This window comes from Setaria viridis, chromosome 5, assembly GCF_005286985.2.
Source record: "Setaria viridis chromosome 5, Setaria_viridis_v4.0, whole genome shotgun sequence".
NCBI lineage: Eukaryota > Viridiplantae > Streptophyta > Magnoliopsida > Poales > Poaceae > Setaria > Setaria viridis.
The window spans coordinates 38,914,069-38,927,780 of NC_048267.2; the positions used below are offsets into that span (position 1 = coordinate 38,914,069).

Sequence of the window (13,712 nt, forward strand, 5' to 3'; positions counted from 1 at the left end):
TGGGAGGGGTAGTGGGGTCCAGAGGGACTTTAGGAGCCTTTAGGAGGGGGTTGAACTCCAAAATTTTTTTACCCCTCCTAAACTTTTTAGGAGCTTCTAGGAGGTGGTGTTTGGTTCTTTAGCTAAATTCTATCCAGATTTTAGCTCCTAAAATACTTTTAGGAGGGTAATCGGGCCTTAAAACTCTCGCCGGTGAAAGGGGAGCTTTATTTTGTTGTGCTTTTGGACCTCCTGTCCTCCTGATACCTTTCTTTGCATGCGTAACACGCCGTGGGGACTCGTGTAATTGCGTTCGTAATCACCGAGGATTTTTCTTTTTGAGAGTGCCGCAGAGATGTTGAGAGTGAGAAACGGTCGAGCTACGTCGACGAACAACGGTCATCCTTCACCGATCCTTTGCCAGGCCTGCCATCGCTAGCTGGTTACTCGGAAGGCGCCACCGGGAAGAAGAGACATCGCATGCGTAGCTTGGCCGGCCGGTCGCTCGGCTCCTCCGGTCCTTGCTCGAATGATGAATTCCATCCCAACAGGTCGCTCCCGTTGACCGTTGTCCCACCGGCGCCACGTCACGCGCGCCTCGCGTACGGTCGCGCCGGTGGGCTGCGCGCGACCGGTTGGGCCACGATCCAGCAGTGGGCCAGCAGGTGAACAGAAAAGAAGTGAATATGGGCTGGAAACGGACCGCGCGTCCCCCCGCCCACGGGCCTTGTTTATGCATCCGCATAGATTCTCTCTCACTCAAAAGAAGAAGAAGAAAAGAGTTTATCGCCAGTGATCATGCTTGAAGCTCTTGATGCTCCGAGCCGACAACAGAAACGGGGCTTTTTGCAAAAAGCCAATTTTCAGTCGAGGTTCTCGTGTTAGGTCGAATAATCGGCTTTTCCCAAGTGCGCAGCTCCGAGCCGACGACGGAAACGGGGATTGTCGCACAAAGCCAGGTTACGCGAAAACACCGATAGCATTTAAGTAAATCGGGAAAGCAGAGACCCTCAAACCTTTTGACATTTTGCGCGAGCTAAAAAAGCCTAAAACCTCTGACCGACTAGAAAAGAAAGAGCAGCAAAGCTGCAGGCGGAAGTGGAGGGACATTATTGACGTCTGGCGCCTCTGCGTGCTGTGCAAAGTGGGCGCAAAAGCGACGGGACAAGGCCCGCGAAACCAGCGGCAAGCTTGCAGGCGAAGTGGACACTGACGTCGACGCCTCTCAGTGCCGGCGCGCCTAGTTGCCGCGGAATCTTCTTCTTTGTTTATGTCTCTCCTTCCTCCTCAGCTGCACTTCCTCGTCGGCTCCTCCTCTGCTTTTTTCGAAGGTAGTGGAGGGAGGAACCTCTTGTAATGCAAGCCATTTCACAAGATAATAATCTAAAATTAGAGGCAAGAGAGTATCTCTCACTTAACAAACACAAACAAGCGACTCTCTTCCTAGTGCATTTTTCTTTTCATTTTAAATAGACCAAGTGCTCTTCTTCAATCTCTGGATAGTGGGTCTGTGAGAGAGAGTAGTAGTAGTATGGAATCATAGAAAACGACCGAGGGGCAGACTCGGGTCAACCTGCACCTATCCCCTCTCGCTTTCCACTCGATTCCAGCAGGCGTGCGTGGCCCAAGTACCCAACCCACCACCTCCACCGGGTGGGCCTCTGCTCCGCCCCACTCCACCACTTTACTAGCACAACAGCCTCGCCGCTCCGGCGCCCCCGCCCCACACGACACGACGCGACGCGAGACGCGGAGCAATACAAAAGTGGACTAGCCGGTTCAACTTCTACCAGCCAACCCCACCAGCGTCAGACCGGGCAGGGCAGGGCAGGCAGAGAAAAAAAGCAAACCAGACGAGACGTCTCGCGTCCCGTCCCCCCGCTGCCGTTCCCCTTCTTCCGCTACCGCTACCGCTGCTGCTGCTGCTTCTACTGCGCTCCGTCGTCCGCGTCCCAGATCCGGCAACCAACCGATCTAGCGGCCTCCAGCATGATGGCGGCGGGGGCGGGGGTGAGGGCGGCGGGAGCCCTGGCGCTTGCGCTCGTGCTCGCGCTGGCGGGGGCCAACTCCGAGGGGGACGCGCTCTCGGCGCTGCGCCGCAGCCTCAGGGACCCCGGCGGCGTGCTCCAGAGCTGGGACCCCACGCTCGTCAACCCCTGCACCTGGTTCCACGTCACCTGCGACAGCGGCAACCGCGTCACGCGCCTGTGAGCCTCCTCCTCCCTCCTCCTCCTCCGAGCTATCACTCGTTCACGCTCTTTGCCCCCTCTACGGTCCCTTCTGAGTTGGGGCCGTGGCTTGTGGGCGGGAACTGGGGAGTTTGATTGGATGCCTGCGCTTGTGTCCTTGTAGGAGCTACCGGTCGCGTTTTAGTTGTGTTGATTGATTGATTCCCATGTCCCAACTTCAGTAAATCGTTGATTGTGAAAACTGTCGTAAATGTGACCAATTAATTCGTGGATTTCTTACCATGCCTGGACTCTCTGAGCTAGAGGTTTGTTTTGATGGGAAAATGGGCGTTGAATTGATGAGTTCCTCAAGTTAGTTTGTGGCTGCAAAAGGAATGACAGCTAGCTAGGTAGATTCACTGCAAAAGGACAAGTAGGAATTAGACATAGAGCTTAATTTGCGAACTGATTTGTGCAGTTAGTGAAGTTGAGTTTGGATGTGTAGTCTAGATTATCCTAAACTAGTCAGAAAATGTTAGTTTGCCAAGTTTATGTGGCTCGTGAAGTTTAGTAAGCAAATTAGAGGACTGTCAATGTTGAGTGGCATTTATGTAGATAACTTGACACAAAGGAAAACTCCATAGATAACGCACTAATCAGAATTACATAGAGGTATTATATATCTCTTTCAATTTCAGAATAATACTCTTTTCTGATTGTTGCTTGGACACCTCTTCAACAGAGATCTTGGTAATTTGAACTTATCTGGTCATCTGGTGCCTGAGCTTGGAAAATTGGAGCATCTGCAGTATCTGTAAGTTCTTACCCAAATGGTATATATCTTGCTAGTTGTACTCAGTAGGAAGCTGGAACTTACCGTCATTATTTTGTTCAACTGCTTTGGTCATATAGTTCTCTATCATTTATAAATACCATTATGCCTATTGAAATGGCTCATGAATCAATTTACTTGCAAACACCAATAACTGGACTAGTGATTAAACTAGCTTTTTCCCACCCTTGATCAATTTTTAGTTTCGATTGTGACTGATATACAGCACATGTGCTCGTCAAATAATGGGTTCTCTGCACATTGGCAGTACCTACTTTATAATAGATGCTTTCATGAAAGCAACTTGTAAGAGCTTTCTTAGAGTTAAGGCGCCTTTGTACCCAGAAAGGCCCATTTTTATATTCTAAGTTCCGTAGTCAGTTTTGAATTTGGCAGTCCGGACTTTGTAATCAAACATCATATTACCACAACCTAAACTATTAAAGCTAACAACTTTGTGAACCTTATCTTTTTTTTCCAGTACTTTTACCAAGCTGGTAGTGGTAGATGTAAACGTTAATTATAGACATATCTTTACTCCTGATGAGCAACATACCTTTATATTTAGAGTAAACGAAGATATATCATGCCTTAAGTTATACTATATAAAACTATAAGTAGATAAAATCCCATTTTTCATACCTCCCTAGTAGGCTAGTATTCTACTGAAACCTGTTTATGATTTATGCTTTTAATGCCTAATTTTCAATTTTAAAATGTAAGTAGGGATCAATTTTCTATGACCTGCAATTTTGTTCATGTTCTATTTGGTTACAGTTATGACATAGAGGATTGGTACAGTTGACTTTTTTCACATAGTTTGACATGTGCCTGTCAATTATTCATCTCCATGAACTATACTAGTATTGACCATTAGCATTGAAACAGGGAGCTTTACAAGAATAACATTCAAGGAACAATCCCGTCTGAGCTTGGTAACTTGAAGAACCTAATAAGCTTGGACTTGTACAAGAACAACATTTCAGGGACAATACCTCCTGCCCTTGGAAATTTGAAGTCCCTCGTATTCTTGTGAGTTTATCTAATCAAATGCTGTTTAAATATTGTGAAATATCTGTCATAGCAAGTAAACATGGATTTGATACTAGTTCTGTTGAAGATAAACGATCCGTCTTTTTTAAATTGTGTCGGGCTGTAGTAGTTCAGGCACTGTGCCTGTGCTGTTCATAATTAGGGATAGTTATACATACGCTGAGCTTTAACTGCAGCTTTGACGTTTATGGTCATTAGTCCAGCAAAGGTTTGCTACGGTTTCCACATCAGTATGCCTTGCTAATACATGGCTGTGCTTTGTAGGCGGCTCAATGGCAATCGTTTGACTGGGCCGATCCCAAGGGAACTGGCTGGAATTTCTAGTCTGAAAGTTGTGTAAGTACAGATCACCTTCAAATGTTTAGTGCTCTATTCGCTCCACATGAATGTTATAGTTGATGATCTACCTTGTTCTTTCAGTGATGTTTCAAGTAATGACCTGTGCGGGACAATTCCAACTTCTGGACCATTTGAACACATTCCTCTGAGCAAGTAAGTTTGATTGCCAATTTCTGTATCTTGTTGGCACACTTTGTATAGATAAATTACACCTCAAAATATCCTTCTTCCAGTTTGAGTGCACTAAGTTCACCCATTAGATAGGTTTCATGTCTGCACCTGCTGGTTCAGCATCATTAATGGCATTTCATTTGTCTTTTGCACTCATTCGTATGTATATGTAATTAATCCTTAAATAACTGATTCAAGATTTACTCCGTGTTGTATTGTTGCAAACATGCCCGAATAATCTGTTTTACCAAAAAAAAAAATAGAGGCCCTTTACTTCCCCTATTACTTTTAGATGATTGATTCGAGAAAATCAAAATGATATGCCTAGAATCTTATCTTATCAATCTGAAAGGGCATCCAGGTCCACAAAAAATATTAGTCTATATCTTGTCTAATTGGATGAGTCCTAGTGCCCTGCACTCGACCTAGTGGCTTCCTGGAATTTGAGAATAATTTACTTGGTCAATCCAAGTTCCAGGCACTTGTTTTTGTCCCTTGTTTGTGCAGTGTTATCATGACATTATTTTATAGTATACATTTTCTTTGATTGGAAGGTCTCTTTTTCTTTTCTGATCATAAGAACAGTAGAACAGGAGTGCTTCTCTGTCCTGGAGAAAGTTGTAGTCTCCAGCATGCATGTTTTATTTTTACTATGGTGCATGTTTTACAAATTAAGCTTATTTTGAGAAACTAATCCAAATGCTTTCCAAAAGAAGTAACTTGTCTGTGTTATGCTTCCCCCCACAGCTTTGAGAAGAACCCACGCTTGGAAGGTCCAGAACTACAAGGCCTGGCCGTATATGACACCAACTGCTAGAAGGCAACATGAACAGAAGACTGGCTAGAGAAAGTAATGGGCGTACAAGGTTACTGAAAATCGGGTGATATAGATTATGTTAGGTCTGGTTCTGCTGCCACTATGTAATCCTTCCTGCATAGCTCTTATTTGCAACTTGCTTTCTGCAAGAAAGTTGCTGTATGTTTTAGCAGAATGCTTTCTGTCCGTGAAAGTACACTTGAAACTGCTTATGACTGAAATGATATTGTCATTTTCCCTGCCACGAGTTTTTGCTTCCTTGTGTTGTATTGACCAAATTTTTGGGAAGTACAACTCATTGTGAATTAGCCTATATCTGACTACCTGTTGTGGCAAATTCATGGAAAGATGTCTTGGTATTGATTGAACATTAAGGTAGTAGATCTTGAAGTTTAAGAGGAGCTGCTGTCTACTGCAAGCTAAACACCATCTACTCTTGTTGGCTTGACTTCACAGTCCAAACAAAGTTTGGCAAACATAGGAAGCTGCACTTGTACAGTGCATAATCATTGAATTGCTGGTAGGTATACAATGTACATTGAAATTGAATTGGTCTGCCAGCAGCTTGAATTGTTCGTCTTCCTTGACCCGAAGTAGATCGAGTTGGTGAATCAAGTCAATACCAGTGTACTCCTGTCCAGTATACTACACTGATGGTGCCAACCTAAGTACCTAACCTGCCAACCGAGTTAATTTTAGGAAACGGAGGAGGAACAGGAGCATTCCCTTCATGCTAACATGCGATGAAAAGGTACGCTGTCATTGTTGGTGGCCGCCGTGACTCCGACCCAGTGTTTGCAACGATCAGGCTGAGGTGTGTGATTTCTACAGCCACCGCAGCCGCGCCGGAACGCAGACAAGAGACAAGCGGCGACGAGGGCGGTGGCGTTGACAGAGGAAGAGGTTTGTCCGAAGAAGAAGAGGAACAGAAGCTACAGAAGCCAACAGGACCCTCACCGTCTCCGTTGGTGCTTCTCTGCGAAAGGCAGGCCCGTAGCCCGGCGAAGGGCGCTGTGGTCCGGAGGAATCTTCTGGGGGCGTGGAATCGGTGGAGGGTAACGCGGGACGCACGCCGGCGAAGGTAGCGGTGGTCTTCGGGCAGCAGCGCAGCGTCGCCGGTCGCCGGATGCATTTGCCGCCGCCGCCGAATGTTTTTGCAGAACAGCCCCTGCTGGTTGCAAATACCACCCTGGTTTGGATCGCAATTAATAATCGCGATCCGGTTGTTTTCAAATTGCCCCCGAGTATTTAAAAAAAAACCCTAATTTGGATCGCGATTAATATTCGCGAAACGATTATTTGCATATTGCCCCAGTTAGTTTCAAATAACCCCCTAATTTGGATCACGATTAATAGTCGCGATCCGATTATTTACACATTGACCCCTAATATTTACAAATGTACCCCTAGTTTGCATCACGATCATTAATCGCGATCCAAATATTTTGCAAATGGCCCCCTGTCTTGGTATGTCTTACTGGCCGTCCACCGCCGGCCGCCGCCGCCGTGCTCGCGGCCGGAATCGGGAAGCTCCTCCGTCACCCTCCCAAACCCCAGCTCAAGCGCTCCGCTCCGTCCCTCTTTGTCTCCCTCAGCAAAAAGACCGGAGGCGCTCGCTTCGTCGGCAGCCGAAGCCGAGGACCTGAGACGAGCGAGCAGCCACAGCTTTGAGCTCGCGCGGAGGCAAGGAATGTCCGCCGGCCGTCGGCCGCCGCGGCCCGCAGGTGCGCACTGCATCTTATCCTTCACATAGCCGACGGCTTCTCGAGCGTGAGCTTAACCTTGCCCTTATTAGGGACGACGGCATCGAGCCCGAAATGAATTCGGCCGTGCTGAGCCACCTCGAGCCCGAAAGGACACGAGGCCGTGGCCGTGCCAGTACGAGCCGAGCGCGGTCGCCAGGCTCTCCACCTGGCAACTAGCCAGCCAACCAACCAGCATCCCCACACCCCCACGGAGCAGCGAGGCATGCTCCTGCTGCGGCGCCTGGCCGGGGCGGCCCGCCGGCGGGGACTCGCGGCGCGAGGCCTCGCGTCGGGGGCCCCGCGAGAGGCGGCGGACGCCGTGGTGGTGGGCGCGGGCGTCGTCGGCCTCGCGGTGGCGCGCGCGCTGGCGATGGCCGGCCGCGAGGTGGTCGTGGTCGAGGCGGGCCCCAGCTTCGGCACCGGCACAAGCTCCCGCAACAGCGAGGTCATCCACGCCGGCATCTACTACCCGCCGCGCAGCCTCAAGGTGCGCGCGCCTCCTTCGTTGCCTCGCCGAATTCAGCACACCGCAGGCTGCAGTGCGCACGGATCCTAATTTTTAGCGCAGCTTCGACTTGAATTGTGAGTATGATTGTGTATGAGTACCGCAAGGTATCATTTCTACCGCACAGAGTTGCAAACTCAGGTGTTAGTAGTATCACTTCCACTTCAGTCAATTGGAAGAGTGTTGCGCAGTGGTGGGGCCACAGGTAACATTTAGTGATGCACCATGGAAATATGGATGTAATGTAGCTATGAAATTCGGTTCCAGATGGCACCTTACCTGACACATTCTTATTCGCGGGTTGAACCTTTTTGTGCTTGGTAGAAATTGGGGCTTGTACGGGTTGCAACACTGGAATCACAGAAATGTGTTGAATTTAGTGATTTGCAGTTGAGCTGTATGAATCATGTCTTCTCTGGAAAGTGCTAGGCTAGGTCTTATTCTGCAGAAAACTAAGATCAGTTCTCACCATGTTAGACAATTGTCAGTGGTCAGAGCGTTTGCACAGGTGCTGTGCTTTGGAATTTTAGACTGTTCCATGAATATCAACATAAGAACTTATGCATCTATTGCTAAATAAATATAACTTCAAAGTGCACAAAAAAAAATTATGCAGAGCCCTATCACATTAGTGTGTTACTGATTCTACCTGCGGGTTGCTTCTTGTAGGCTAGGCTTTGTGTAAGGGGAAAGGAAATGCTCTACAAGTACTGTGCAGAACGAGGGGTTGCACACAAACAACTCGGTAAACTCATTGTTGCAACTGGTGCTGCAGAGACCGGAAAGCTGGATATGCTCCTCAGGAATGCTAATGAAAATGGGGTCAATGATCTCCAGTTGATGGAGGGTTCTCAAGCTATGGAGCTGGAACCTGAGCTTCGTTGTCTTAAAGCTTTACTGTCACCTAGTACTGGGATAGTTGACTCTCATTCATTCATGCTCTCCCTTTTGGTACTTGACCGTCAGATAAATCAGTTCTTGAATTTGAAGTAAAAGCTTTGTTATCACTCTAAATTTGCTCGCGCTGTTATTTATTTTGATTGTTTCTGTGATGCAGGCTGATGCTGAAAACTTGGGAACAACCATATCCTATAACACTGCAGTTATCGGTGGGCAGGTTGGATATGAAGGCCTCGAACTCCATATTTGTGAAAGCAAAGAACTGCAGAACCATCCTGTAGGGTCACATGTGACCCCACAGCTTGTTTTGCTCCCAAAGCTTCTGATAAACTCAGCAGGTTTGAGTGCAGTTCCACTTGCCAAACAATTTCATGGTCTTGACCAAGCATTTGTGCCCAACCCTCATTATGCTCGTGGATGTTACTTCACCCTCTCTCAAACGAAGAGTCCTTTCAGCCACTTGATATATCCTCTACCAGAGGATGGTGGTATAGGGGTCCATGTCACAATTGACTTGAATGGCCAAGTTAGATTTGGCCCAGATGTTGAATGGCTAGATGGTGGAGAGGATCCTGTGTCATGTTTTCTAAATAGGTAAGCCACTGCAAACGTGTCTATGCTTGATATTAAACCATGCCACTGTTTTGAAGCAAGAGTAACCCAAGAAGTGGAATTATGTTTCCTATTCCTTTTCATGCCGGTGAAATTTTCAGGCTCTGTTTAGGCACACACACTTGGTTTCTCAGTCCATAACCAAAGAAGGCTGTAATAAGTTATTCTAGATGCCACCAGTAACTGGCATGCACAGAAGGCCAAAGCTAGTATTCTTAATTTGCCAATACTAGTAGTGCATGATAAAATTTGCAGCAACTAACTAGTGATGGTAAGTTATAGGTATCTGTGCACATAATTGAACCTGTGTTTTCAGTGGAAATTTCAAAATGCAATTGGTTGCAGTATAATGTTTCTAGTGTGTATTACTATTAGCATGATTTATGGAGCCAACACAGTAGAGCTTTTTCGAAATTATTAGGCTGTTTATAACTTGGTCTGTCTTCATCAGATTTGATTACTCAGTCAACCCCACCCGATGTTCTGTATTTTACCCTGTGGTAAGGAAGTATTTCCCAAATCTCAAGGACGGGTCATTGGAACCTGGTTATTCTGGGATTAGACCAAAGCTTTCTGGTCCTGGACAGCCTCCTTCGGATTTTGTCATTCAGGTGCTTTTCTGGTAGCATACGTTTGGAATTTTGATTGGCATCTTCTCTAGATCAGCTCCAAAAAAAAAAAAAAATTCTCGTGCTTTCATGCCCATTCATGACTGATTAAGTTGAACGACTGCAGGGGCAGGATATCCATGGTATTACTGGGCTGGTTAACTTGTTCGGAATAGAATCCCCTGGTTTGACATCAAGCTTGTCCATTGCAGAACACATTGTTTCGAGATATTTGTGATGGGAGTCTCCTAAGTCCTAGATAACACTTCATTGTTGCATTGAAGAATGATGAACCTGGCGTATCAGGACTAGGGTTCACCTTATAAAGTGATCCAGTAAAGAGTATTTTGAGCTGTTTTCTTTTGATCTTTTGGATTCTTGTTGCTGTGTACATGTTGGAATTTGAAATTCGTTGGAAGTTTCAAAGAAAAATCAATACGATCAGGATTGAAGTGGCACGACACTTTTTGGGTATGCAAACCTGACCGATATGTGGTGTTTGTTCGGCAAAATGTAATGTAATCGAATTACGGATGGTAATTAATCATGTTACAGCTGTTTGTTTTCACCCATCCGTAATCAGCTAACGCTGTAATCAAATCTCCATGCTATACAAGCTTCTTACCACCCCTTCCCTCTGTAATCAGAAAACAAAAGTTGTTTTTGCAAATTAGAAGAAACATATTATTTGATTACGTTACCGTAGTTGAACCATCCCATACTATTGTAATAGCTCATTCCATACTTGAAAGCATTGCAATCCCATTCCATTTGCATTTGCATTGCCGTTCTACGAACCAAACACCATGTTCTTATCAGATTAGCTTGCATTTTCAAGAGCGCTTTCAGAATGATAAATAAACAATGCAATGCAATAGCTCTCTTTTGGGTTGTGTAAATTCTGTTAAATCCTCATATTTTGTTATACTTCGATTTGAGCTCTACGATAGACGGGACAACTCCACTTCTAGTCGTGCAACAGAAAATGCGATCAAGCCAACAATTAGGTAGTATTGCCTCTGCGTTGCTTGCTGATCTCCAAATACAGGTCAAGAAACTACAGTTCAAACGTGCAAATTTGGCAGCACCGCAGAATAAAGAACAATGAATGAAGACATGGCCCATTGAATTGAACCATACAGAATCCAATTCCTCATATATATCAAAGTTACTCTTACAGCATATCCTACTTCTGTTTGCCCGACAATTTAACAAAGAGATCTAGTAGCTCTTGCAGAGGGCTAAGAATACAGGCAAGTATTTTAGGATTCAAGAAGAGCTGTCCAACCGCCAGTTTCCAAGTGTTTTAGTTTCCATTTTACCGCCAGTTGCAGTACTTCACTTTTTCTCCCTTTGTCAATCATTCATATCATCTGAAGTTTGAAGAATGAGGGTAAGCAAAAATTAATAGGTCAACACAACAGAAAGGGTTGTGGGCACATTATTACCTCACCGCTTCCTTTGTGCTCGCCACTTATAAACAGGCTGTGATGTTGGATTCACTGTCTCATCTTCACGGAGTTTCCTCTTGTGTCCAGGTTTCTGCCAAGTATTAGATAAGTCGTGAAGAGTGAAACAGTACAAATATTTCTGCACATTCTAAATAAGTAGCAAACAACATTTCAAGAACCATCACAAGCTGCCTGTAAATTGACCCAAAGTAGTTGGTTTATAGATCCCAAAATAGGCCAGTTTAGGCAAACAGCTGCCAAAGCCCAAAATATGAAAGAGACCAACTGATTGACTGGAGTTCAAATTTTATTTTACTTGTAAAGACAGAATATGAAATTTATTCAACAGAGCACAAAAGTACATACAGCAACAACCATTGCCATGTTAAGATGGAAAAAAGCCAAATTCCAACTGACATTCATTGCGTTGTTTTTGTTCCCTTTGATCTAGCAGAGTGAGCAACTAGATTTTTTGGTCTATTCATGGTAACTTGAGGCTGCCAGTGACTTGAAAACAAAGCCCATATGATAGTGAAAGTTCCTTTCAGAAACATGCTGGAAAATGGAGCTAAGACTAAAACTAGTAACCTAGTAGCAAATCATTCAGCCAGCCTCTACAGAATTATCATTTCTTTCCCAAGCGAGTTGAGTGACTGAGTGAGCAACTTAGATCATAATACACCAATAGCATTTTGTCAGACTTGTGGCTACCACCAACTAAAGGAAGGTTACATTCTACTGATACTAAAGAATTTTAGTTCCAAATTGACTGGTAGCATCAACCCGGTCACATATTGTTTCAATTAAACCCTTAAAAAGTAAAACTCAAGCAAACTAAAAATTCAAAATATAACTGATGCAATACCTTCAATTCTTTTTGCAAGGCCATGTCTCCATACAATTTCTCAAGCTTTTGAAGCCTCTGCTTCCTCTCATCTAACTCCCTGTATGAAGAAGCTGTTTTCCTAGAGGGGTGAGGGGAAAAGGCAAGTATTAGACAAGAGCAGATAAGTCTACCATGTAGCCGTCAATGAAATAAACTGCACAATATCATAATCCCATGTCACATATAGAATATGACAACTGATTAGTTTACTGGTTAAATGGACACAAATATGAATAAGACGGACTAAAAAGTGAAAAATGACTCTCCATAAGCATGATGCAAGTAAGTGCAGCTATAAAGGTAACAGTGTAACACATATGCCCTATTAAAAAGAGAAGTGTGTATTACTTCTTTATACGAGAAGGGATGTTGTCAAAACTAGGCATGTTGCTGCTTTCTCCTATCCTGGATCGTATTTCTTTGGCTTCTTCTCTGATACAAAAGAGCAAGCCATCTCAATACTGACACAAGCTTAAATAGCAGACAATTCCAAAATGGTAAGCAAAACGAACACATTAATTATACCTGTCTTCAGCAAAATAAACATGCTTGTTTGGACGCTTGGTATCCAATTCATGAAGTGTTGAGCTTAACTTCTCGATTTTCTATGAAGTGGTCCCATCCAAATTAAAACAGAATACAGCTTCAGCAACAAGAACAAAACTGTAGTTATTTGCTATGAATACTATAGAAGTCATCACAAACCTTTTTTTCACTTTGAATACTCTGAAAGATATATCCCATATCTTTATTTTTCAACAATAGAAGTTCCTCTTCGGTATACTTATTATCTTCAGGCCTAACAAAACGTACAGCAAAGTCAAAATTGAAACATAGGTCCAGACCAAACCTTTACAATAGTGAGTCTGACCGAGGGCAGAGGGACTGCATTGTACATACTTTGGCCTATGAACTCCACCAACAGTCCTATTGTTGATCATCTTAAAGTAGAACTCATCTGGATTCCTGAATGCTGCCTTCTCCCTCAGTTTCTGCAATCAATCACAAACAACAGGCACCTTAGATGATGACAGTTACAGCATCTTAACCATGAACTACCATAAGTACAGTAGAGAGTAGACTAAAGCTGCAGATATTTAAACAGCTAATAACATGCTAAAGGTATCTAAACCTGATACAACACGCAAATTCTCCACTTCCTAAGCACTAGACACAAGCATAAAAAGAAGCAATACCGCGATAATTTTCTCCTTGCGGTGGTAAGCTGTCGCCCGGACGACATAGTCCTTGTGCTTCTCAAGAATCCCAAACTTTTTCCTCGCCTCCCTGCAAAACCCCACCCAGACCCCCAATTCAGCTCCCAAATTTCGACGGACGGCGGCGCCATGCCGCTCAAATTCGAATTACAAAATAGGGAGCATCTGCGGGCGGAGAAACTTACGGCTGTGCACGCTCCTTGTGAGCCCGCCGCGGAATCGCGTTCCGCAGCGACGACATCTTCCTCTCTCTCCTGTTGCTTCCGATGGAGCACGAGGGATCGGCGGAGGAGAGGATTTGGGGGAAGAGCTGCCGGGGAGGAATCAGCCGCAGCCGAGCTAGGGTTCGGGGGGTTTGGCTTTGGGTTACGGTCTGAACCGGCCCATTAAAGGCCCATTTGTATGTCTATTGGTCCTTTTTACACTGCG

The 13,712-nt window shown here is 45.0% G+C and overlaps 3 protein-coding genes across 3 annotated transcripts; 2 read left to right on the top strand and 1 right to left on the bottom strand.

Moving 5' to 3' along the window:
- Positions 1-1,749: 1,749 nt before the first annotated feature.
- On the top strand, positions 1,750-5,603 carry LOC117855087 (leucine-rich repeat protein 1). Its single transcript, XM_034737362.2, has 6 exons — positions 1,750-2,186; positions 2,890-2,961; positions 3,868-4,011; positions 4,297-4,368; positions 4,453-4,524; positions 5,290-5,603. The coding sequence occupies exons 1-6, from the start codon at positions 1,969-1,971 to the stop codon at positions 5,357-5,359; spliced, it is 648 nt and encodes a 215-aa protein (XP_034593253.1). The 5' UTR covers positions 1,750-1,968; the 3' UTR covers positions 5,360-5,603.
- Positions 5,604-6,872: 1,269 nt separating this feature from the next.
- On the top strand, positions 6,873-10,297 carry LOC117855082 (L-2-hydroxyglutarate dehydrogenase, mitochondrial). The gene is made up of 6 exons (XM_034737357.2): positions 6,873-7,083; positions 7,155-7,591; positions 8,279-8,560; positions 8,667-9,103; positions 9,573-9,732; positions 9,857-10,297. The coding sequence occupies exons 2-6, from the start codon at positions 7,328-7,330 to the stop codon at positions 9,965-9,967; spliced, it is 1,254 nt and encodes a 417-aa protein (XP_034593248.1). The 5' UTR covers positions 6,873-7,083; positions 7,155-7,327; the 3' UTR covers positions 9,968-10,297.
- Positions 10,298-10,838: 541 nt separating this feature from the next.
- On the bottom strand, positions 10,839-13,664 carry LOC117855086 (probable U3 small nucleolar RNA-associated protein 11). The gene is made up of 9 exons (XM_034737361.2): positions 13,469-13,664; positions 13,263-13,353; positions 12,967-13,058; positions 12,772-12,865; positions 12,592-12,671; positions 12,415-12,498; positions 12,046-12,145; positions 11,178-11,271; positions 10,839-11,102 (listed from the first exon to the last, which is right to left on the bottom strand). Exons 1-8 carry the CDS (start codon positions 13,522-13,524, stop codon positions 11,179-11,181), a joined length of 690 nt encoding a protein of 229 aa, XP_034593252.1. The 5' UTR covers positions 13,525-13,664; the 3' UTR covers positions 10,839-11,102; position 11,178.
- Between the last annotated feature and the right edge of the window lie 48 nt (positions 13,665-13,712).